At 44.5% G+C, this 26,197-nt stretch overlaps 2 protein-coding genes across 3 annotated transcripts in view; one reads left to right on the forward strand and one right to left on the reverse strand.

The window, feature by feature from the left end:
• The window catches only part of dnaja3a (DnaJ heat shock protein family (Hsp40) member A3a), a 28,229-nt gene extending 19,897 nt beyond the window's left edge, over window positions 1-8,332 (reverse strand). For both annotated transcript variants that reach the window (XM_073060073.1, XM_073060072.1), the window contains exons 1-5: window positions 8,096-8,332; window positions 4,382-4,509; window positions 3,437-3,520; window positions 2,706-2,903; window positions 1,250-1,402 (exon numbers count right to left, since the gene is read on the reverse strand). In XM_073060073.1, coding sequence (XP_072916174.1) covers window positions 1,250-1,402; window positions 2,706-2,903; window positions 3,437-3,520; window positions 4,382-4,509; window positions 8,096-8,294 — 762 coding nt within the window. In that variant the 5' untranslated portion in view covers window positions 8,295-8,332. The remainder of the gene's footprint in view (window positions 1-1,249; window positions 1,403-2,705; window positions 2,904-3,436; window positions 3,521-4,381; window positions 4,510-8,095) is intronic.
• Window positions 8,333-9,646: 1,314 nt separating this feature from the next.
• Window positions 9,647-26,197, forward strand: part of coro7 (coronin 7) — a 227,002-nt gene continuing 210,451 nt past the window's right edge. Inside the window, exons 1-2 of the mRNA XM_073060075.1 lie at window positions 9,647-9,824; window positions 19,107-19,203. Of these exons, the coding sequence (XP_072916176.1) occupies window positions 9,765-9,824; window positions 19,107-19,203 (157 nt within the window). The 5' untranslated portion in view covers window positions 9,647-9,764. The remainder of the gene's footprint in view (window positions 9,825-19,106; window positions 19,204-26,197) is intronic.

The following is a 26,197-nucleotide window of genomic DNA, read 5'->3' on the forward strand; positions in this document are numbered from 1 at the left end:
TTCCCCATAATAAATTCACCTGTTTCTGTCTTCAAGGGCCCAACTTTGGTCTTTAACTAATTTTTCCCTCTTCACGTACCTAAAGAAGCTTTTACTATCCTTTATATTATTGGCTAGCTTACCTTCGTACCTCATCTTTTCTCCCCGTATTGCCTTTCAGTTATTTTCTGTTGCTCTTTAAAAGTTTCCCAATCCTCTGGCTTCCCGCTCATCTTTGCTATGTTATACTTCTTCTCCTTTATTTTTATACTGTCCTTGACTTCCCCTGTCAGCCACAGTCGCTCCTTACGCCCCTTAGAATCTTTCTTCCTCTTTGGAATGAACTGACCCTGCACCTGCATTATTCCCGGAAATACCTGCCATTGTTGTTCCACTGTCATCCCTGCTAGGGTATCTTAAGAACTGTTAATCTGACAAGATTTTGTCACCTCACTGATTCTGGATTTCAGTTGATATTTCATTTATTTGCCCATAATGAAACTCCTCATTTGCTGAGAGGTTTTTGAACATAGAACACTAAGCACAGTACAAGTCCTTCGACTCACCATGTTGTGCCAAACTTTTAACCTGGTCCAAGATCAATCTAACCTTTCCTCCCACATAACCCAACAAATGAACTTTGGTGCGGATCATTACACCACAGTGCTAGTGGATGACCACTTTGCTAATGTATCTGTCTCCCGACTCCCACATCATTGTAATATTTTCATCATACACCCTCCATCCTCGACACAACTCATGCCCTGCTACAGGAACCTTAGCTTTACAATCCATTTGCAGAAGAGGGTTGTCTCTCATCCCAGCCCCTCTATGATATAAAAACAAGTGTGTGAACAATTTTGTCCCTTTACACAAGTCTCACTGTTGGACTACAAAACAACATCTTGCTGTACTTCCGGGCTACCCCCAGCACATCCTCGGACTGTGTCGGTCATTGATACCAACAAGGCACTTCATTGTATGTTTCAATGTACATGTGACAAATAAAGCTAGTCTTTCTCATTACTCTGGCCATGAAGAGAGAACACCACAAGAGTGGGAGGAGGCCACTCTGATGACTTTACCCAGCTCTTCTGTAGAGCAAACATTAATCACACTGCCCATCAGAATCATCAAGATAAACCAATAAGTACCAATTTCATGCCAACTACCTTTTTGTAAGATTATGGAAGATAAAACAGTCACTGATCTCAATACAAGTCAGCATGGACAGATGGGCTGAGTGGCCTTCTGTTTAATTTGTACACACCATGCCTGTCCCATTGCAGTAATGACAGTGCTGAACTTTGGTTCCTGGCTCATTCCCTTTGCCATCGCACCGCTGGCACGTGTCCTCCAGATTCACGGTGATCTGCTTGTTCACTCCCTTGGCGGCCTGTGTGAACGTCAGCTCCATGATGTACTGAGGGAGCAACAGACATTACACATAGGGTTCAGAATCAGAATCTGGTTTCATATCACCAGCATATGTCATGAAATCTGTTTTGTGGCAGCAGTACAGTGCAATACATAGTAATAAAAGCTAGAAATTACAATAAATATACATAAAAATAAAAAATCAAGTAAGTAGTACAAAAGAGAGAAAAATACTAAGAAAGTATTCATGGGTTCATTGCCCATTCAGAAATCTGATGGCAGAGGGGAAATGTTTCAGAATGCGTGACTTCAGGTTCCTGTACCTCCTTGGTGGTAGCAATGAGAAGAGGGCATGTCCTGAGTAATGGGAGTCCTTCATGATTAATGCTGCCTTTTTGAGGCATCACCTTTTGAAGATGTGCTTGATACTGGGGAGGCTAGTGCCCATGATGGAGCTGGCTGAGTTTACAACCTGCTGCAGCTTTTTCCAATCCTGTGCAATCGTGTCCATACCAGACTGTGATGCAACCGGTCAGAATGTTCTCCACTGCATATCTGTTGAAATTCTACACATTTTGTAGAAACCCCTCGGCTACTGATGGGTTAGTTCCTAAAAGGCAGCATGCAACCAAACCCAAAGAATCTGGGAACAGCTGAGGCAGGTACAGCAGCATCATTTACAAAGCTCTTGGATTGGTACATGGAGGGGAGAAGCCCTGCAGAGATTTAGGTTGAATGCAGGTAATCAGGAGCTGGGGGACAACTTGTTCGGTGTGGACTGACTCCTTGGGCCAAAGAGCCTCTCTGCATGCTGTATTGTTCCAACCTGGGGTCCATGGACCCCTTGGTTAATGGTAAGGTTCCATGGCATTGAAAAGGTTGGGAATCAAACTCAAAACTCTTAGGTGTTGAGTGAAAGGTAAGACATGAGCGAGCCTCAGAATGAGGATTATTATAACTGGTGACACAGGCTGGGAAATTTGTTGATTTGCAGCAGCAGTACAGCGTAAAACATTTAAAAAATACTACAAGTTACAAAAAGAAAAGTAAAGTAGTGCAAAAAGTGAGTCAGTATTCATGGACCATTCAGAAATCTAAAATGTTGAGTGTGAGGTCTTCAGGCTCCTAAATCTCCTCTCCAAAGGTAGTAAAGGGGACATGACATGTATGGTGAGGATGCTTCATGTTGTACAAGGCAATTCATTGGCTCAGAATATAATCTGGAAGGTTCTACACATGTATGTACCACAAACATTTCTTCAGGAGGGAAATGCTTTCAACCCAGTGTCTAGGTGAGGGAACAGAGGCTCAGCCTCGGCAGAGCAGTTCTGAGGATGATGCCCACTCACCTCCTGCGGCTGGTCAAACACGCTGTTGAAATCTGTAAATCGAGATCCAGAAAATTCACCAAAGATGCGCTTGAAGAGTTCCTCTGGGTCCAGTGAAGGGCCCGACTGCCAGTACTGCTGGCCCCTGCCTGCGCCCGCATCAAACCCTGCCGTCCCGTACGTGTCATACTGCTTTCTCTTCACCTCGTCACTCAGTACCTGGAACCAACAATGACATTAACCACCAAAGAGTGAAACCTTGCCCCGTACAGGTCCGCAAGTCTGGGACAGTGTCTGAGCGGGTGCGAGGAAAGGGGCCTGTTTGTGGTTGCTGTTGCTTGTGTTGTTCTGCTGAACATGGTGGACATGCTATGTTGGTGTTGGAATGTGTGGCGACCTTGTAGGCTGCCCTCAGCACATCCTCTGGTGTGTTGGTTGTCAATGCGAACAACACATTTCTCTGTATGTTTAGATGTACATGTGATAAATACCACGGCCGCTGGAGAATGGACAATGTTAACATGTCAACTGTGCTGTCCTTCCCGGCAGAAATGGGGCACTTGCTGGTCTAAGCCAGGCCATTCAACCCATCATACCATTCCCACCCTCTCTGATCAACACACACAGCTCATCCCCCCGTGACAACTCGAAGAACCTGGCAAGAAGCCCCTGTCCCTCTGCCCGAGAAGGGTTTTTGCTCTCTCATTGCCCACCGATGCTCCCATAGGATATTAAGAGAGCAGATCCAGTACCTCATAAGCTTCTGCCACCTGAGAAAACTTCTCCTTTGCCTTCGGGTCCTCTTTGTTTGTGTCTGGGTGGTACTTCTTCGCAAGCTGAGTGGTAAGAACAGGAACATGGTGTTAAAGGGTAACTTCTTCCCCAAATGCCTTGCTGGGACAAGATGTTTTCAATCAGCTTCGAATGTGGAATAAGGTGATGGATTTGGATTTGATTACAGCATCTAGGAGAAATTCGGGTAAGTACATAGACAGGAGTAAAAAGGTCCGTGGTCTAGGTGCGGAATCAAAAGGCAAAATGGACTAGCAGTTAGGCGTGAACTAGATGGGCTGAAGTGCCAGTTTCTTTGCTGTAGCACTCTGTAACAGTCTGTGTCAGAGTGTGTTTCATGGTGTATCATGCTACGACAACTTTCAAGAGGTGAGGCTAAAGGACCTGACTTACATCGTGTAGCAAATTAAAAGATTTTACTGATGATTCAGCAATGGTTATGTACATTGGCTGCCTGATCAAACAGCGAGCAAAAGAATAGGAATTTTCAATCTGGTTTAAATGACATGGGTGGCAGGTTGGAGATACGTCTCTACCAAAGGAGGTGTAGGTGCTTCTTCCCTCCACTCGCCTGCAGGTCACCCTTGGGCAAGGTGTAGCACCTGCTTAGCCCCCGATCAGGGTCACATGAAGCCATGGGAGCAGGTGGTGGATGGTCGTATGAGCAGCTGGTGCAGATCACAAGTCCTGGTTATGTGACCACTGATACCAGGCAGACAACCTCAGTAGAGTATTGATAATGCTGGGGTCATCCACTTTGTAAGGATACTGTCCAGAAGGTGGCAATGGCAAAACACTTCTATAGAAAAATTTGCCAAGAACAATCATGGTCATGGAAAGAACATGATTGCCCACACATGGCACAGCACATAATGATGATGATAAAATGTCACTGTCCTCCATACCTGGTAATAGGCCTTTTTAATGTCCCTCTGCGTGGAGTTTCGTGGGATCCCCAACACCTCATAATAGTCAGTCTTGGCTAAACCTGAGGTTGTGTGAAATCCAGCCACACCTACAGAATGTGCAGAGCCTGGGAGGGAGAAGGAAAAACCATAGTTAATAAAGGCACTAAATTGTCTCCAAGGGAATTATGGAAATGTATCCTAGAGGAAGGACAAAGGTGGTTCACCATTCTAACTCATGGGTATAGTGGAGTATACACTAGTTCAACATTGGAAACATTGGTCCTGAAGAAAGGTCTAGGCCTGAAGTATCAACTGTTTATTTATTTCCACAGATGCTGCCTGACCTGCTGAGTTCCTCCAGCATTTTGTGCATTGCTTTGAATTTCCAGCATCTGCAGAATTTCTTGTTTATGAATGTTTCTGTTTACAGGACAAGAACTAGCAAACAGTCAGGATCATTCAGTACAGAATGAGACAGTACACTTGGTACCAAACCCATTTACCAGCACTTACTCTGGAGCTTTATAAAGAGAAAGACCAGCTCTTGTTTTGTCACGTTTTATTGAAACCCAGTGAAATGTGTTGCACCCAACATTCATGCCACACAAGTAATACTTTCCAACATCAATAACGCACAAGTCAGGAACTTTCTAGATCCATCAGATTTCTGAACAGTCCATGAACTATTTTGCTCTCTTTCTGCACGACTTTTTATATTTCTCATTGCAACTTATTTTATGTGTTGCACTGTACTGCTGCTGAAAAACAACAAATTTCAAAACATATGTCAGTGATAAACTTGATTTGTACACTCACTTGCCTGGGTGAGTACGACTCCAACAACACTAATTTTTGATATTTTTATCCAGGAGAAAGACAGATACCAACCACACTAACATTCACTCTCTCAACCACTGCCAGCCCGTTGTGGCAGCAAGCACCACCTGCAAGACGGACACCATCATGCCTTTGACAGCAACTCCAACTGCGAACAACCAAGGGCAGGGGTAGCTGACGTAAAGCTATGCCACCATTTACAGGCTGCTGTCTAGTCACTTGCCATCTTAGTTCAAGAGACCACCTCCTTCTGAGAGGCAACTAGAAATGAACAAGGAGCAATCGCCTTGCCAACGACATCCACGGCCAGTATAAAAGGAATTAAAAGTACTTCAGAATCTTAAGCTTCAGTGAGATACCTCTCATCCTTCTAAACTCCAGCTAGAGCCGTAATAAGCCAACCCCTCATTCCATGGATTAGCCTGACACTGTGGAAGTCGAATCCGGAGAGTCACTCAGAGACCGTATAAGTACAAACTCTTTATTCAAAGCACCCGGGGCTTACTCAGTCTCTCAAACAGGAACAGTCCGTCTGTGACCGTTCCTGCCTGATCAACCAGCTAACTCGCAATTTCCCTTACAGAAGAGATAGTGTTCAGATACCCCAACACATACCAAGCTGGAGTCAGACTTATCTATTGCTGAGAGGCAAATTACAGAATAGGTATAATGGACAGAACATACACAGAAGAGGCTGGTCTTTTCTCTGCGCATGACCGCACAAAGAAACAAAGACCTTGAAACACTGTCTAACTCCGAGAAGAAATATGGCTCAGCATGGTTTAGCACATCTCTTGATCATCAGCCGTTTCTTTCAGAAAGAACAGGCAGCTATTGTTTAACTAACGTGTTAACCCTTTTACATACTTTATCAATACTTGCTTCACTGCCATTAAGGCAAACAAGTTCTACCTTAAATAAGAGAAGAGCTGTACAGCTCTCCCGATAGGTCTCCCTAAAGCCCTCTATTGTAAAACAAATGCCATATTTTTGCAATCCATTCCTTTGCAACAAAGACCAACTTTTTGTTTGCTGTGCATGAATTACATTAATTGTACCAAGAACTCATGGATCTCCCGCAAACAAAAATTAGCTTTTCTAATCAGGATCAGGTTTAATATCTCTGGCGTATGTGGTTAAATTTGTTGTTTTGCAGCAGTTCAGTGTAATACATTTACTGTAAGTTACATTGAGAAATATCAAATTAAATATAGTGCAAATAGGGAATAAAAGAGTGAGGCAGTGTTCATGGACCATTCAGAAATCTGATGGCTAAGGGGGAGAAGTTGTTCCTATAACATTGAATGTGAGCCTTCAGGGTCCTGTAACTCCTCCTTGATGGTAGCAATGAGAAGAGGGCATGTCCTGGGTGGAGGGCCCTTCATGAGGCACCACATTTTGAAGATGTCCTCAACTGGGAGGAAGTTACTGCTTATGACAGAGCTGGCTGCGTTTCCAATCCTGTGCAGAGGTAGCTCCATATCAGATGGTGAGGCAAACGGTCAGAAAGCTCTCCACCTCACATTTTCTGCTGATGCATTCTGTCTCCTATGAAAATGTTCAAACCCTTTACAGACTTGTCTCTTCCTCTATCTCCTTCGTCAATGCTTGGCTCCACTTCATCCTGGTATGTTCAAGTTTAATTGTCATTCAGCCTTACGCCATTGAATACAGACAAACGAAGCAGCATTACTCTGGAGCTCAGGTGTAAGGTTATACTATATATAAGATAGCAAGCACATAAGATATCAGTAAAATATGGGCATATGAAAAAATATATAGTACAAGACCCTGAGTCCATGAATGTTTCAGCAGCCTGCAGCTGCACACAATGTGGCTTGTTTCCTGCCAAGAGCACCGACCCCAGCTAGGATGCCACGCCACATTGCCCCGGCACTCTTGTGTAGCACACCAACTCCAACCTTCTCCCCTGGGCGGCTGGAAACAGGTGGCACTGCTGCTCAGGGCTTTGCCCTCACCATGACTGAGGCCACGCGGCTCCCCGCCATCTGAAAATAAATCAGACTTGCAGCATTCCACATTAAAAATGTCCAATGGCCAACTCAATGCTGGAATAGACTGCAGTACTTTAAGTTCTTAATGGTTAAAAAAGACAATAACACCCGTCAGTTAGTCCTGTAACCGAGTGTTGGCCCAAATGGCCCAATGAATCTGCTCCACCATTTCTTCGTGGCTGATCCAGTTTCTTCTGTGACTTCAAATTTTGTAAATGGAGATTAAAAAAATGGAAGATGCTAAAAGTCAGCAACAAAAACAAAATACTAAGGAAAAAATACAGCAACATCTGTGGAATGAGACAGAGTGCAGAAGGTACAATCCAGAGCAAACATAAATGTGCTAGAGAAACTCAGTGGAGCGAGAAGCATCTGAGGGGAAAGGACACTTTGGGACAATGTTTCAGGTCAAACATTCTGCGGCTTCTCCATAGTTTTTCCAATAGGTAATGCGGGCGGTGCCAGGTATTTGCCAGAGTTCCTCTCAGGAATCATAAGCACACCATATTCATTCACCCACCCACCTACCCCCGGTCACACGATACATTTAATCAAAAGGGGCTGGTTACAGATAACACGCACTTTATATTTTTTCATCTAGTGCAGCTTAGGGCCCTTTAGTTGACCATGAGGAAGGTTAAGGACCATTTACACTCCAGGGACTTCTGAGGAGGCAACCGTAACTCGCCTCACACGGGTTCCTGGCTTCAAGCCACTGGGAGGGCGGGATAGCAGAGAAATCCCTCACAACCAAGGGAATCGCCCTCCTCCCTGCGCGACTCCGGGGCTGAAAGCTCCCGCGTCCTACCTCCCGATGGCCGAACACCAACTGACCCCTAACCTCCATGCCTCTACTCACCGGGCCGCTTGAGCAACAGCTCCAGCCCGAGTCTCAGGCCCACCCCTCCAGCCGACAGAAGCCCGCGACCCTTCACGAAGGTGGTGCTGAGTCGGCGGGAAGCATAGACTGGCAAAGCCCCGACATCGAGTAACGGGGCAGCGGCCACCGGGCCCGAGGACACAGACGCCAAACGCGTTAGGCACCGCACCGCCGCCATCTTGGTGCGCCTGCGCGCTCACGCTCGGTGTCGCACGCCGGCGCGTCACCGCAACACTGCGCCTGCGCGACCGACAATGCATTGCCGAGCGGTCCCGACCCGCCCCATTCCGTTACGGTGCATTGAGGTAGTTCAAGGTAAAACAGTAACAATGCAGAATAAAGTGCAATGGCTACAGCGAAAGTACACTGCAGGCAGACAATGAGGTGGAAAATGACAACGAGGTAGATTGTAAGGTCAAGAGTCCAATTTAACGTACGAGGAAATAAACCATTCAATAGTTTGATGACAATGGGATAAAAAAAATCATTGAGGCTCATGGTGCTTACAGGATTTTGTATCTTCTGCCAAATGGGAAGAGGGAGAAGAGAATGTATGGAGTGGGTGGGGTCTTTGATTATGTTGGCAGCGAGAAGTGTAGTCCGGTGCTGGGGGACTACATAAATAAATAGATTTATGCAAGATGGAATATTCTGTGGTAAAAAAAAAGGACTTTCACTTGGCAGTAAAAACAGAAAAGCGTACATTTTTTAAAGGTGAGTGAGATGGGAACACAAATTATGTAAATGTTAACTGCTGAAAGTTTACAGCAATTCGCTTTTATTTCGGACTTATAGCATCTATAGTTTGTTGATTTTCAGGGCAAAGACCTACGCTTACCGATTTAGGACCAGGGAAGAACCCTTTTTCTATCAAATCTGAGCAGTCCATGAACACTGCCTCTGAAAATTTCTAGCTGAAATGGGCAGCCTTCATGACACATTTCATTTTGAGGAAATTTGGCACGTCTCCAAAGACTCTAGCAATGTCTTGAGTGGAGCGCATTCTGACTGGTTGCATTACCTCCCGGTATGGAGGCTCTAATTCACAAGATCGAAAGAGGCTGCAAAGGGTTGCAGACTGCTCCTTCGGGGGCACAATCCTCCCCACCATTGAGGACATTCTCAGAAGGGGGTGCCTCAAGAAGGCGGCATCCATCATTAAGAACCATCGCCATCTGGAATATGCCCTCATCTCCATGAGGGAGGAGATACAGAAGCATAAAGACATACTCTCAGGAATTTTAAGAACAGCTTCTTCCCCTCTGCCATCGGATTTCCAGCCGGTCTGTGAACGCAGCTTAGTTATTTATTTTTTCACTTTTAATTTATTGTAGTTTTTAGAAACTTTATGCCTTGCCCTGTATTCCTGTCAGAAACCATGTCAATCCGATGCTGAATGGTTCCGCCCTCCGCCCACATGTTACCGTCAATTTATGCTAAGCTCCGCCCACAATATTAACCGCTGTTGCACCATAGGCACCGCCCACGCGCACGCTTATTCGCTCGTTCAAGCCGCGCCCACGTCGCCTCCGGTGATTGACAGGCATCTCGTGACCGGGCCCGGTAGCGTGCAGGCGATCCTAGCCGCTGGCCGAACCCCGCCCCGGACAGCCGGTTCAATCGCTGACCGAGTGGCGGCAGCGTCGCCATGAGTCGCTTTAAGACGTCGAAGTTCAAGAACGCGACGCCGCGGCTGCCGGCCCGAGGGGTGAGTGTGTAGCCTCAGCATCCAGCGGGGGAGGGAGACCGAGTTGGGTGGAGAATCCTTCAGCTCGCCCCTGAGGAGGGGAGCGCGACTCAGTCAGCAGAACCTGCCTGGTATCTGGGAAACAAGGTTCAGCAACACCCCTATTCTTGCCGTTATAATGGCTGTTAGTGGGGTCTTGCTGTGCACAGGCGCCCGCCCTTGCGAAACTGTGGTTGCGAAAAAGCGTTTTATGTTTCATTATTATTTGAAAGGTGCAATTAAATTATTTTACAAAAGGAATACTGTTTCTATCAGAAGACTGGATTTCTTCCTTTGTGCCTTTTTACAAACATTTTCTTTGAGGTGGCTGAAGAGGCAGAGATAAAACCCGCTCCCTCACACCCAGCTACTGTTCAGTGAGAAATGCTGCAATTTCCTTCCTCTGCCTTTGACAGGGGGAAGTGGTCGCGATTTGCAGCAAGTTGCAATTCTGACCTGCAGGAGGACCAGTGTTAAGTAGCAGAGGAAACTGTCACCACATCAGAAGTCAGAGAGGAGCTGAGTATGCACAAGCAAAAGCCTTGACAGGAAGGGCGGAAGATCAAAATCAGGTTTATTATCACTGACATAAGCCCAAGATCTTAAGGCACAAACTAACGGAGATGGGAGTAGACTCTCACATGGTGGATTGGATAGTGGACTACTTGACAGATAGACCTCCGTATGTGCGGTTGGGAGACTGTAGGTCTGACACGGTGGTCAGCAGCACAGGAGCGCCGCAGGGAACCGTACTCTCTCCGGTCCTGTTCACCCTGTACACATCAGACTTCCAATATAACTCGGAGTCCTGCCATGTGCAGAAGTTCGCTGATGACACGGCCATAGTGGGGTGTGTCAGGAATGGACAGGAGGAGGAGTATAGGAAACTGATACAGGACTTTGTGATATGGTGCAACTCAAACTACCTGCATCTCAATATCACCAAGACCAAGGAGATGGTGGTGGACTTTGGGAGATCTAGGCCTCATATGGAGCCAGTGATCATTAATGGAGAATGTGTGGAGCAGGTTAAGACCTACAAGTATTTGGGAGTACAGTTAGACGAGAAGCTAGACTGGACTGCCAACACAGATGCCTTGTGCAGGAAGGCACAGAGTCGACTGTACTTCCTTAGAAGGTTGGCATCATTCAATGTCTGTAGTGAGATGCTGAAGATGTTCTATAGGTCAGTTGTGGAGAGTGTCCTCTTCTTTGTGGTGGCGTGTTGGGGAGGAAGCATTAAGAAGAGGGACGCCTCACGTCTTAATAAGCTGGTAAGGAAGGCGGGCTCTGTCGTGGGCAAAGTACTGGAGAGTTTAACATCGGTAGCTGAGCGAAGGGCGCTGAGTAGGCTACGGTCAATTATGGATAACTCTGAACATCCTCTACATAGCACCATCCAGAGACAGAGAAGCAGTTTCAGCGACAGGTTACTATCGATGCAATGCTCCTCAGACAGGATGAAGAGGTCAATACTCCCCAATGCCATTAGGCTTTACAATTCAACCGCCAGGACTTAAGAACTTTTTAAAAGCTATTATTAATGCTTTTTGAGATAGTGATTTAGATGCATATCATATTTTTTACTGAGTTAAGTATTGTTTGTAATTAGTTTTGCTACAACAAGTGTATGGGACATTGGAAAAAAAGTTGAATTTCCCCATGGGGATGAATAAAGTATCTATCTATCTAACGTTGTTAAACTTGTTTTTGCGGCAGCAGTAGTGCAATGCATAACAAATTACTGTAAGTGAATATAAGAAATATATTTATTCGTTATATAGCGTGGGTGATCATGGTCTTTCCGTGACCATGATTGTTCTTGGCAATTTTTTCTACAGAAGTGGTCTGTCATTGCTTTCATCTACAGGTGCCACACCTTGCCCGAGGGCGCCCTGCAGGCTAGCAGAGGGAAGGAGTGCCTTACACCTCCTGCGTTTCCACTCTGCCACCCATGGAAATAGATATTAAATAATAAAGTAAATAAATAAGTACAGTAATGCAAAAAGAGAGCAAAATAGTGGCCATAGTCTGTACAGAAATCTGATGGGCGGGCAAGAAGCTGTTGCTAAATCATTGAGTGTAGGTAATCAGGTATCTCCTCGCTGGTGGTACTAATGAGAAGAGGGAATGTCCTGAGAGGTGTGGGTCATTAATGACCGATACAGCCTTTTTGAGACGTTGCATGTTGAAGACGTCCTCTGCTGGGGAGGCTAGTGTCCATGATGGAGCTAGCTGTCTACATCCCTTGGCAGCTTTTTCCAATCCTGTGCAGTGGTGTCTCCATACTAGGCTGTGATGCAGCCAGCCAGAATCTCCAGGTATATCAGCAAAAAACTACTGGTCGTCAGTGGCATGGCAGATCTACTCGAACTCCTAACATAACATAGCTGCCGATGTGCCTTCTTTGTAATTGCATCAGTACGTTGGGTTCAGAGATGTTGACAGTCAGGAGCTTTGAAGATAATCAGATGGCAAGACATTAAAAATGAAGATGAGTTTGTAAATACAATGGTGAGAGTCATGGGGGGAAAATGTATTCCTGCACTACCTGAGATGGGATGCAATGCGTGCACAGGAGTGTAGGAAATAGGGGTAGGAGTAGGCCATCTGCCCTTCTCTGCTGGAGTTGGAATTAGTTTATTATTCTCACATGTACCAAGTCTTGCATACTGTTCACACAGATCAGATCATTACACAGTGCATTGAGGTAGAACAAGGGAAAACAATAACGGATTGCAGAATAAAGTGTCACAGTTACAGAGAGAGTGCAGTGCAGGCAGAGAATAAAAATAATGAGGCAGATTGTAAATTCGAGTCCATTTTAGTTTACTAGGGCACCATTCGATAGTATTCTAACTGGGGTCGAAGCTGGTGGGACATGCTTCCAGGCTTTTGATCTCCTGCCAGGTGGGAGAAGAGAGAATGTTTGGGGTTCAGAGTAAATTACCAAAGTACATATATATCACCATGTACAACCCTGAGATTCATTTTCTTGTGAGCGTACTCAATAAATCCGTAATAGAATAATACCCATAATGGAATTAATGAAAGACACCAAGTAGTGTGTTCAACCAGTGTGCAAAAGACAACAAACTGCAAATGCAAAATAAAAGAAATAATAATAATAAACAATAAATATTGAGAACAAGAACAGTCCTTGAAAGTGAGTCCATAGGTTGTGGGAACAGTTCAATGATGAGGCGAGTGAAGTTATCCCCTCTGGTTCAGGAGCCTGATGGGTTCCTGAATCTGGTCATATGTATCTCTCGGTTACTGTACCTTTTTCCTGATAGCATTGGTCTTTGATCATGATCGTTGCTTTACAGTGTAGACAGAGTCCACAGGGGGTTTCTGTGATGTGCTGAGCTGTGTCCACCAATGACTAGCAAACTCCTATAGCACAGAGAGCATTCTGACTGGTTGCAACAGTGTCTGGTGTGGAGTTGGAAAAAAGCTGCAGAGGGTCATATTCTCAGCAGGCTCCACCACGGGCCCCAGCCTCCCTACCATCGAGTACATCTTCAAAAGGCGATGCCTGAAGAAAGCAGCATCCATCATTAGCGAGACTGCTGTCTTCTCATTACTACCAACAGGAGCCTGGAGATGCTCACTCAACGTTCCAGGAACAGCTTCTTCCCTTCTGCTGTCAGATTTCTGAATGGCCTGTGAACACTTCCTCACTATTATGCTCTCTTTCTGCTCTACTTAATTTTTAATATTTCTCATCGTAACTTGTGTTTTTAATGTATTGCACTATGCTGTCAAAAATAACAAATTCTGTGACATGTCAGTGATGATAATCCTGTTTCTGCCTCAAAGTTCAAAGTAAATTTATTATCAAAGTACGTATATGTCACCGTATACTATCTTGAGATTCATTTTTGAAGGCATTTACAGTAAAACAAAGAAATACTGTAGAATTAATGAAAAACTACATAAACTGTGACCTACAAACAACCAATGTGCAAAAGAAGTCAAACTTTGCAAATGAAAAATAATTAAGTAAATAAATAATACTGAGAATATGAGTTGTAGAGTCCTTGAAAGTGTGTCAATAGATTGTGGAATCAGTTCAGAATTGAGGTGACTGATGTTATCCACGGTGGTTCAGGAACCTGATGGTGAAGGGTATTAACAGTTCCTGAACTTGATGGTGTGGGACCTAAGGCTCCTGTACCTCCTTCCCGATGGCAGTAGCAAGAAGAGAGAATAGCCCAGATGTTTTGGGGTTCTTGATGAATCTCTTGTGAATGGATGGGGCTTTGCCTCTGACGGACTGTGCTGAGTCCACTGCTTTTTGAAGGCTCTTCCACTCCTCGACATTGGAGGTTTTGATTCTGGTCTATTTGGAAGATCTCCTTACAGTGCAACAGCTCTCTATGTACTATGCTGGCCTAGCGTTTCCTCCAAGTCTTACAGAGGCAAGACTCAGTTTTCAGTGTGATCACATCCTCTGCCCAGACTTGTCAGCGTTCTACAGCATTCCTGGAGTTGAGCAGAACGAGAGGTGGTAGCTTGTAAATTGTGTGAGAGAGATCAACAAGCTAACCCTTAGTCATAGATTTAAACAGGCCTTGGACCCAACCCGTCCACGTTGATCGAACTGTCTACCTGAACGGGCAATTGACAAAACACGCCCGTCCTCATCAAGGGGTCACTGGTGGAAAGGGGGAGCAGCTTCGAGTTCCTGAGTGTGAACGTCTATCTGAGCCTACCACATTGATGTAGTCACAAAGAAGACGGGGCAGTGGTTCTGCTTCATCAGCAGTTTGAAGAGAGTTGCTACGTCGCCAGAGGTTTGAGAATATTTCTGCAGATGTACCTTGGAGAACGTTCTGACTGGCTGCATCACCATCAAGATGGTAACATTTTGCAGACAGCTTTCAAAACTACTAGGTATACTATACATCATCTGAAATGTGCTCGACTGCAGCCCATAATTTCACTTATAAGAATGCATTTTTTGGCTGATTGAATGATCTGGTTCTTCTACGATCTCCTGGACAATTCGATCTGGAGTGCAACTACAGCTGTTGCTGCGTCAATTACTAATAGCAGAATGTGAACTCCGTACCGACTGAAGCATCAAACAAGATTAAAATCGATGAGGACGAGAGCGGAAAAAGAAGGGGTGTTCAGTGCTGCCTGTTTGTGTTTGACTGGTCTCCTTGCTACTGTCAGCGGAAGGTACAGGAGTCTTGGGTCCTATGCTCAGCAGCCTGTGGATGTGGACTCACTTTCAGTTGCAGTTTAATGTCCTCAGAGCTAAACACGCTTTACTATATACTCAATTTGTTTGAGGTGCGTCAGCGCGGAACTGAATCTGCAGCAGTGGCCTGTAGCCATCAGTACAGCACTGAACTGACTGACTCAGTGGCTGTGGCCACGGCCATCGCTCCTGGACCGGCCTTTCTTGCCTTGGCGGCTCATGGCTGTGATCTTAATTTTGAGAACTCTGCAGTTTGATGTTTAATGTTCTGTGTCTTATTTGTTGGCTCTTTGCTTGCACGTTTGATGTGGGGCCTCTGGCGTTTCTTTATTTTCTGCCTGTCTGCATGAAGACGAATCTCAAGATTGTACAGTGTATAAACATTTTGAACTTGATTAAAAGCAGTGGGTCACAAGAGGCTACAGAGGGTTGTTGACTCAGTCAGCTCCATCACGAGCACAACCCTTCCCGTCACTGAGATCTTCTAGAAGGAAGCACCTATTAGTAAGGGCCCTCGCCATCTGGGACATCTCCTTTATCTTTACAACCACTAGGGATGAGGTACAGAGGCCCGAAGACACACACTCAATTCTTCCCCTCCAGCATCAGCCTCTTATAAGGTTCATGGTCTCATGAACACTGCCTCATTATTTCCTTTTTTTTTGTAACTCATTGATAGATAGATAGATAGATACTTTATTCATCCCCATGGGGAAATTCAACTTTTTTTTCCAATGTCCCATACACTTGTTGTAGCAAAACTAATTACATACAATACTTAACTCAGTAAAAAATATGATATGCATCTAAATCACTATCTCAGAAAGCATTAATAATAGCTTTTAAAAAGTTCTTAAGTCCTGGCGGTTGAATTGTAAAGCCTAATGGCATTGGGGAGCATTGACCTCTTCATCCTGTCTGAGGAGCATTGCATCGATAGTAACCTGTCGCTGAAACTGCTTCTCTGTCTCTGGATGGTGCTATGTAGAGGATGTTCAGAGTTATCCATAATTGACCGTAGCCTACTCAGCGCCCTTCGCTCAGCTACCGATGTTAAACTCTCGAGTACTTTGCCCACGACAGAGCCCGCCTTCCTTACCAGCTTATTAAGACGTGAGGCGTCCCTCTTCTTAATGCTTCCTCCCCAACACGCCACCACAAAGAAGAGGGCGCTCTCCACAACTGACCTATAGAACATCTTCAGCATCTCACTACAGACATTGAATGACGCCAACCTTCTTAGGAAGTACAGTCGACTCTGTGCCTTCCTGCACAAGGCATCTGTGTTGGCAGTCCAGTCTAGCTTCTCGTCTAACTGTACTCCCAGATACTTGTAGGTCTTAACCTGCTCCACACATTCTCCATTAATGATCACTGGCTCCATATGAGGCCTAGATCTCCTAAAGTCCACCACCATCTCCTTGGTCTTGGTGATATTGAGACGCAGGTAGTTTGAGTTGCACCATATCACAAAGTCCTGTATCAGTTTCCTATACTCCTCCTCCTGTCCATTCCTGACACACCCCACTATGGCCGTGTCATCAGCGAACTTCTGCACATGGCAGGACTCCGAGTTATTGTTATTTTGTCTTTATGCTGAACTGCTGCAAAACAACATTCACGTTATATATAACAATGATAATAAACTTGATTCTGATTCTATCCCTGTAAACCATTTCTATCCATAATCCTGTCCAAATGTCTTTTAATAATAAGTGGAAGAAAATCTGCCTCATCCACTTCTGGCAGCTTGTTCCATGTACCCTCTGAATGAATGAAAAATTTGCTTTTCAAGACCTCTTTAAATCTTTAAGTCTATAGAAGGTGGTGGATACAGCCCAGTCCATCACAGGTAAACCCTCCCCACCATTGAGCACATTTACAAGGAGTGCTGCCACAAGAATGCAGCATCCATCATCCGAGACCCTCTATCTCTCTCTTGCTAATACCATCAGGAAGGAGGTACAGAAGCCTTCGGATCCACACCACCAGGTTCAGGAACAGTTATTACCCTACAACCATCAGGGTCCTGAACCAGTGAGGATAACCTCACTCATCTAAGTGCTGAACTGATTCTACAACCTACAGACTCGCTGTCAAGGACTCTGTATAATTCATGTTGTCACATTTTAAAATGTCAAGTTATTTCACCTTTCACCTATATTTTTAAAAAAAGTGACCTATTTAAGGAGAACCCAAGACGTAGTGCACACCCAGAGGGAGGTACGACCTGCCATGGGACTTTGGATAAGTACCTGGAGGTAAATACAATGATGAGAGGGCTGTGCTCCGTATTCAGGCCAATGGGACTAGGCAGAATAACGGTTTGACATGAACTAGATGGGCAGAAGGGCCTGTTTCTGTCCTGTAATGCTCTATGACTAAGCTGTCTTTTTTTATGCACATTGGTGTTTGTTAGCCTTTTTATGCATTTTTGTAAATACTATTATATTTATTTTTCCTGTACAGCCTGCAAGGTAACAAATCTCAAGGTAGTTTATAGAGATGTACAGATGCAAGAAAGAGTTTGTGAACCCTTTACAATTATTTGGTTTTCTGCACTTAAGCCACAGTAATAGACAAACACAATCTGCCAAAACTAATAACAGGCAAACAATCGTACTACTTCTCATCACTGAGTCCACTATTTAAACAATCACAGTCCAGGTTCAAAAAGTATGTGAACTTCTGGGGTAATGCCTTCTACAAAAGCTATTTGGAGTCATGTCTTCCAATCAATGAGTTGAGATTGGAGGTGAGGGTTGCAGAGGTGCCCTGTCCTATTTTTTTTTAAAAAGACACACTAAGTCAGGTCACTGACAGAATCTGCTCTTCTCAAGAAAGATCTGTTTATGTGCACCGTGCCTCGATCAAAACAACTTTCAGAGGACCTTAGAAGAAGAATTATAGAGATGCATGAAGCTGGAAAAGCTACAAAAGCATTTCTAAAGACCTGAGTGTTGATCAGTCCACAGGAAGAGAAATTGTCTACAAATGGAGGAAATTCAGTACTGTTGCTACTCTCCCTAGGAGTGGGCATCCTGTTAAGATCACACCAAGAGCACAATGTGCAAAGCTGAAGGAGGTGAAAAAGAATTCAAGGGTAACAGCAAAAGACCTGCAGAAATCTCTAGAACTTGCTAAAGCCTCTGTTCACATGTCCACAATAAGAAAAACATTGGACGAGAATGGTGTTTGTGGAAGGACACCATGAGGGAATAAAATGGCTGCAAGTCTCAGGTTTGCAAAGACCACCTGCAAGTTACCCAATGCTTCTGCGACAATATCCTGTGGACAGATGAGCCAAGCGTTGAACTTTTTGGCAGAAATGCATGTTTTAATGTTTGGAGAAAAAAGGCAATGCACACCAACACCAAAACCTCATCCCGACTGTGAAGCATGGGGGAAGGGGCATCATGGTTTGGGGCTGTTTTGCTGCCTCAGGGCCAAGACAGCTTACGATTGTTGAGGGAACAGTGAATTTAAAATTTGTGCTTTAAAATGGCCAAGTCGGAGTCCATACCTTAACCCAATTGAGATGCTGTGGCATGACATGAAGAGGGCTGTTCATGCAAGGTATCCCAGAAATATTGATAAACAAGCAGTTTTATATGGAGGAATGGTCTAAAGTTCCTCCAAGCCGATGTGTAGGACTGATCAACTGCTACTGGAAACGTTTGATTGAAGTTATTGCTGTACAAGGGGGTGACACTAGTTACTGGAAGCAAAGGTTCACATACATTTTCCCAACAAATTAATGTAATATTGTATCACTTTTCTCAATAAATGAACAAAAAATAATGTGTTTTTTTTTGTTATTGGGTTCTCTTTATCTAGTTTCAGGACTTGCATGAAGATCCGATCACATTTTAGATCATATTCATGCAGAAATAGAGAACATTTTACAGGCTTCAAAAACTTTCTAAGCCCACTGTATACGCACTTTGCAAACAGCCCTGACCATAAGCTGTGCTATGTTATCTAGGAAGATTAATTTGGAGGTGTTTTGCTCTGACGGCTGGCATGGTAAATCTTTTTTTCTGCCTTTCCAGGAATGGATCAATGGAATTCGAGCTGGCCCTGCTGTCTCCTGTGGTAATCACATTAAATCGAGCTGTACCTTCATCGCTTTCAGTGCCAACAGCCCAGGTGAATGACCACTTTTGTTGGGTCGGCCAAGGGGGTGCACGGTCCCTGTGGCCAGCCTTTCCTGCCAGAGTTTTGCCCCTGGGAGATTCATTCCTGTTGCCTGGGGGACTTTATTTATTTATTTACTCTGTGGCCACTTTAACAGTTACAGAAGTGAAACTGGGTGTGATCTTCAGCTGCTATAGCCCCTCCTCTTCAAGGTTTGGTGTGTTGTGAATTTAGTGATGCTCTTCTGCACAGCACTGATGTAACATGTGGTTATTTGAGTTATTGTCACCTTCCTGTCAGCTTGAACCAGTCTGGCCATTTTCATAGAAACATAGAAAACCTACAGCACAATACAGGCCCTTCGGCCCACAAAGTTGTGCCGAACATGTCCCTACCGTAGAAATTACTAGGCTTACCTACAGCCCTCTAGTTTACTAAGCTCCATGTACCCATCTAAAAGCCTCTTAAAAGACCCTGTTGTATCCGCCTCCACCACCGTTGCCAGCAGCCCATTCCATGCACTCACCACTGAGCAAAAAAACTTACCCCTGACATCTCTGTACCTACTCCCCAGCACCTAAAACCTGTGTCCTCTTGTGGCAACCATTTCAGCCCTGGGAAAAAGCCTCTGACTATCCACACAATCAATACCTGTCATCATCTTGTACAACTCTATCAGGTCACCTCTCGTCCTCTTTCGCTCCAAGGAGAAAAGGCCGAGTTCACTCAACCTATTCTCATAAGGCATGCTCCCCAATCCAGGCAACATCCTTGTAAATCTCCTCTGCACCCTTTCTATGGCTTCTACATCCTTCCTGTAGTGAGGTGACCAGAACTGAGCACAGTACTCCAAGTGGGGTCTGACCAGGATCCTATATAGCTGCAACATTACCTCTTGGCTCCTAAATTCAATTCCACAATTGATGGAACGCCAATACACCATATGCCTTCTTAACCACAGAGTCAACCTGCGTAGCTGCTTTGAGCATCCTATGGACTTGGACCCCAAGATCCCTCTGATCCTCCACACTGGCAAGAGTCTTACCTTTAATACTATATTCTGCCATCATATTTGACCTACCAAAATGAACCACTTCACACTTATCTGAGTTGAACTCCATCTGCCACTTTTCAGCCCAGTTTTGCATCCTATCAATGTCCCACTGTAAACTCCGACAGCCCTCCACACTATTCACAACACCTCTAAACTTTGTGTTATCAGCAAACTTACTAACCCATCCTTCCACTTCCTCATCCACAATCACAATCACAAAGAGTAAGGGTCCCAGAACAGATCTCTGAGGCACACCACTGGTGACCAACCTCCATGCAGAATATGACTTGTCTACAACCACTCTTTGCCTCCTGTGGGCAAGCCAGTTCTAGATCCACAAATCAATGTCCCCTTGGATCCCATGCCTCCTTACTTTCTCAATAAGCCTTGCATGGAGTACCTTATCAAATGCCTTACTGAAATCTATATACACTACATCTACTGCTCTACCTTCAACAATGTGTTTAGTCACATCCTCAAAAAACTCAATCAGGCTTGTAAGGCACGACCTGCCCTTTCCTCTGACCTCTCTCATTAAAAAGGTGAGAGAAAAAACCCCACAGAACTGCCACTCACTGGATGTTTTTTTTGTTTTTTATCAAGTCAAGTCAAGTCACCTTTTATTGTCATTTCAACCATAACTGCTGGTACAGTACACAGTAAAAACGAGACAATGCTACATGAAATAGTGCAAAAACTACACTGAACTACATAAAAACAACACAGAAAAACAAACTACATTAGACTACAGACCTACCCAGGACTGCATAAAGTGCACAAAACAGTGCAGGCATTACAATAAATAATAAACAAGTCAAGTCACTTTTATTGTCATTTCGACCATAACTGCTATGTACAGTACATAGTAAAAACGAGACAATGTTTTTCAGGACCATGGTGTTACATGACACGGTACAAGAACTAGATTGAACTACATAAAAAACAACACAGAGAGAAAAGAAAACAACAACTACACTGGACTACAGACCTACCCAGGACTGCATAAAGTGCACAAAACAGTGCGGGCATTACAATAAATAATAAACAGGACAGTAAGGAGTCAGTCCAGGCTCTGAGTATTGAGGAGTCTGATAGCTTGGGGGAAGATGCCGTTCTTTGCAAATTTTAAAGACTGTTGTGCATGAAAATCCCAGGCGATCAGTTTCTGAGATACTCAAACCACCCCACTAGAACCACCGATCATTCCAATGGTCAAAGTCACTTAGATCACATTTCTTCCCCACTCTGATGTTTAGTCTGAATAACAACTGACTCACTTGACCTTGTCTGCAAACTTCTATGCAGAGTTGCTGTCACACGATTGGATGATTAGATATTTGCATTAGTAAGTAGGCGTACCTCAAAGTCACAAACATGAGAAAATCTGCAGATATTCGAAATCTGAAGTAACACACACACACAATGCTGGAGGAACCCAGCAAGCCAGGCAGCATCTATGGAGAAGACAATAGACAATAGGTGCAGGAGTGTTCGGCCCTTCAAGCAGCACCGCCATTCACTGTGATCACAGCTGATCATCCACAATCTGTACCCCGTTCCTGCCTTCTCCCCATATCCCTTGACTCCGCCTGTTTGGCAAAAGTTTGGGCACCCTGCATGGTCAGTACTTAGTAACAGCCCCTTTGGCAAGTATCACAGCTTGTAAACACTTTCTGTAGCCAGCTAAGAGTCTTTCAATTCTTGTTTGGGGGATTTTCACCCTTCTTCTTTGCAAAAGGCTTCTAGTTCTGTGAGATTCTTGGGCTGTCTTGCATGCACTGCTCTTTTGAGGTCTATCCACAGATTTTTGATGATGTTTACGTTGGGGGACCGTGAGGGCCAAGGCAAAACCTTCAGCTTGCACCTCTTGAGTTAGTCCATTGTGGATTTTGAGGTGTGTTTAGGATCATTGTCCTGTTGTAGAAGCCATCCTCTTTTCATCTTCAGCTTTTTTACAGACAGTGCGATGTTTGCTTCCAGAATTTGCTGGTATTTAATTGAATTCATTCTTCCCTCTACCAGTGAAATGTTCCCGTGCCACTGGCTGCAACACAAGCTTAAAGCATGATTGATCCACCCACGTGCTTAACAGTTGGAGAGGTGTTCCTTTCATGAAATTCTGCACACTTTTTTCTCCAAGCATACCTTTGCTCATTGCCGCCAAGAAGTTCTATTTTAACTTCATCAGTCCACAGGACTTGTTTCTGAAATGCATCAGGCTTGTTTAGATGTTCCTTTACAAACTTCTGATGCTGAATTTTGTGGTGAGGATGCAGGAAAGGTTTTCTTCTGATGACTTCCATGAAGGTCATATTTGTGCAGGTGTCACTGCACAGTAGAACAGTGCACCACCACTGCAGAGTCTGCTAAATCTTCCTGAAGATCTTTTGCAGTCAAACAGGGGTTTTGATTTGCCTTTCCTATGAGCAGTTCTCTCAGAAAATTTTCTTGGTTTTCCAGACCTCAACTTCACCTCCACCGTTCCTGTTAACTGCCATTTCTTAATTACATTATGAACTGAAGAAACGGCTACCTGAAAATGCTTTGCTATCTTCTTATAGCCTTCTCCTGCTTTGTGGACATCATTTATTTTAATTTTCAGAGTGCTAGGCAGCGGCTTAGAGGAGCCCATGGCTGCTGATTGTTGGGACAAGGTTTGAGGAGTCAGGGTATTGATAAAGCTTTGAAATTTGCATCACCTGGCCTTTTCTAATGATGACTGTGAACAAGCCATAGTCCTAACAAGCTAATTAAAGTCTGAGACTTTGGTAAAAGTTATCTGAGAGCTGAAATCTCTTGGGGTGCCCAGACTTTTGCATGGTGCTCCTTTCCTTTTTTTCACTCTAAAATTGTACAAAACAAAAATAATACACTAATCTTGCTCAAAATGTTGAAAATAATGTTTCATCTTTAACTTTATGACTTTTGGAGATCAGTCCATCTTCTACTCACTTAACTATTCACGGTAACAGAAATTTTGACCAGGGGTGACCAAACCTTTGCATGCCACTGTATATGTCACTAACATATATCGGTAGAGTCTAGGCCAGGTTTGGTAAGGCAACATCTTCTTCCCTGCTAGAAGTTAATAGGAGCAGAATTAGGCCATTTGGCCTGTCAAATCTGTTCCGCTGATACAATGCTGAGCATTCTTTCCTTCTCCTGCTTTTACCAGTAACCTTTCACACTCTGACTAATCAAGAACCTATTAACCTCCACCTTAAATACACCCACATGACCTGGCCTCCAGAGCTGCCTGTGGCAACAGCTTCCACAGATTAACCAGCCTTGGGCTAAAGAAATTCCTCCTCATCTCAGTTCTAAATGGATGTCCCTCTAATCTGAGGCTGTGCCCTCTGGTCCTGGACTCCCCCACTATAGGAAACATCCTCTCCATATTCATACTATAGAAACATAGAAAATAGGTGCAGGTGTTTATTAATTCCACCTACAAAGCTTCAACATTCTCTGACCCTATGTCACCTCTTTCAAAAGATGTAATTCCATCTCTTACCAACAGAGCCACACCACCACCTATGCCTTCCTGCCCCTCCTTTTGATTTAAAGTATATCCTTTGATATTAAGCTCCCAACTATGACTCAGCGTGACTCTGTGATGCCCACATCATCATACCGACCAACCTATAATTGCACCACAAGTTCATCCTGAATACTATTCTGAATACTACACGCATTTAAATACAGTACCTTCAGTCCTGTATTCTTTGCACTTTTGAATTTTGCCTCTGTGTTACAATGTAACTCTGCTCTGTCTGCATTTATACCCAATCATTGGTTTGTACTTCCTTACTGATGCACCATCAATAACTGAGACGAGGGTTAAGGTAGGCTTTTATTGGCTGAAAGAAAGCACAAGCAGCAAGTGACCTCCACACAACATCCTGGAGACTGAGGAGGGGTCTGTGGCTCCAATCGCCTTTATACCGGGGTCCGTGGGAGGAGCCACAGGAGCAGTCAGCGGGGGGGGGGGGGGGGGGGGGGGGGCGTGTCCAGACAGGTATATGTAGTTCACCACACATACATTCATATTACACCCATCATCTACTCGTTAACCTGTTGGCTCATCCTCAGCTCTATCATACTGGTTCCCACCCCCCGCTATATTAATTTAAACTGCTCCCAACAGTTTTAGCAAACTTGCCCACAAGGATATTGGTCTCCCTTGGATTTCAGTGCAACCCGTCCCTTTAGTACAGATCACACCTCCCCCAGAAGAGGTCCCATCCTGCCCCCTGCTCCAATTCTTCAGCCACGCATTTATTTGCCACCTCATTCTATTCCTATCCTCACGGTTGCATGGCACAGGCAGCAATCCCAAGTTTACTACCCTTAAGATCCTGTTTCTCGCCTTCCTCCCAAACTCTTTGTATTCTTTTTTTTCAGGACCTCCTCCCTTTATATACCTGTGTCATTGGTACCAATATATACCACGACTTAGAAACATAGAAAATAGGTGCAGGAGTAGGCCATTTGGCCCTTTGAGCCTGCACCGCCATTCAGTATGATCATGGCTAATCATCCAACTCAAAACCCTGTACCTGCTTTCTCTCCATACCCCCTGATCCCTTTAGCCACAAGGGCCATATCTAACTTCCTCTTAAATATAGCCAATGAACTGGCCTCAACTGTTTCCTGTGGCAGAGAATTCCACAGATTCACCACTCTCTGTGTGAAGAAGTTTTTCCTCATCTCGGTCCTAAAAGGCTTCCCCTTTATCCTTAAACTGTGACCCCCTCATTCTGGACTTCCCCAGCATTGGAAACAATCTTCCTGCATCTAGCCTGTCCAATCCCTTTAGAATTGTATACATTTCAATAAGATCCCCCCTCAATCTTCTAAATTCCAGTGAGTATAAGCCTAGTCGATCCAGTCTTTCTTCATATGAAAGTCCTGCCATCACAGGAATCAATCTGGTGAACCTTCTCTGTACTCCCTCTATGGCAAGAATGTCTTTCCTCAGATTAGGGGACCAAAACTGCACACAATACTCTAGGTGCGGTCTCACCAAGGCCTCGTACAATTCAGTAGAACCTCCCTGCTCCTGTACTCAAATCCTTTTGCTATGAATGCCAACATACCATTTGCCTTTTTCACCACCTGCTGTACCTGCATGCCCACCTTCAATGACTGGTGTACAGTAACACCCAGGTCTTGTTGCATCTCCCCTTTTCCTAATCGGCCACCGTTCAGATAATAATCTGTTTTCCTGTTCTTGCAGCCAAAGTGGATAACCTCACATTTATCCACATTAAATTGCATCTGCCATGAATTTTCCCACTCACCTAACCTATCCAAGTCACCCTGCATCCTCTTAGCATCCTCCTCACAGCTAACACCGCCGCCCAGCTTCGTGTCATCCGCAAACTTGGAGATGCTGCATTTAATTCCCTCGTCTAAATCATTAATATATATTGTAAACAACTGGGGTCCCAGCACTGAGCCTTGCGGTACCCCACTAGTCACTGCCTGCCATACCCCACTAGTCACTGCCTGCCATTCTGAAAAGGTCCCGTTTACTCCCACTCTTTGCTTCCTGTCTGCCAACCAATTCTCTATCCACATCAATACCATACCCCCAATACCGTGTGCTTTAAGTTTGCATACTAATCTCCTGTGTGGGACCTTGTCAAAAGCCTTTTGAAAATCTAAATATACCACATCCACCGGCTCTCCCCTATCCACTCTACTAGTTATATCTTCAAAAAATTCTATAAGATTCGTCAGACATGATTTTCCTTTCACAAATCCATGCTGACTTTGATGATTTCACCTCTTTCCAAATGTGCTGTTATTACATCTTTGATAACCGACTGTAGCATTTTCCCCCACCACCGATGTCAGACTAACCGGTCTATAATTCCCCGGTTTCTCTCTCCCTCCTTTTTTAAAAAGTGGGGTTACATTAGCCACCCTCCAATCCTCAGGAACTAA

This window comes from Hemitrygon akajei, chromosome 11 (genome assembly GCF_048418815.1).
Source record: "Hemitrygon akajei chromosome 11, sHemAka1.3, whole genome shotgun sequence".
Taxonomy (NCBI): Eukaryota; Metazoa; Chordata; class Chondrichthyes; order Myliobatiformes; family Dasyatidae; genus Hemitrygon; species Hemitrygon akajei.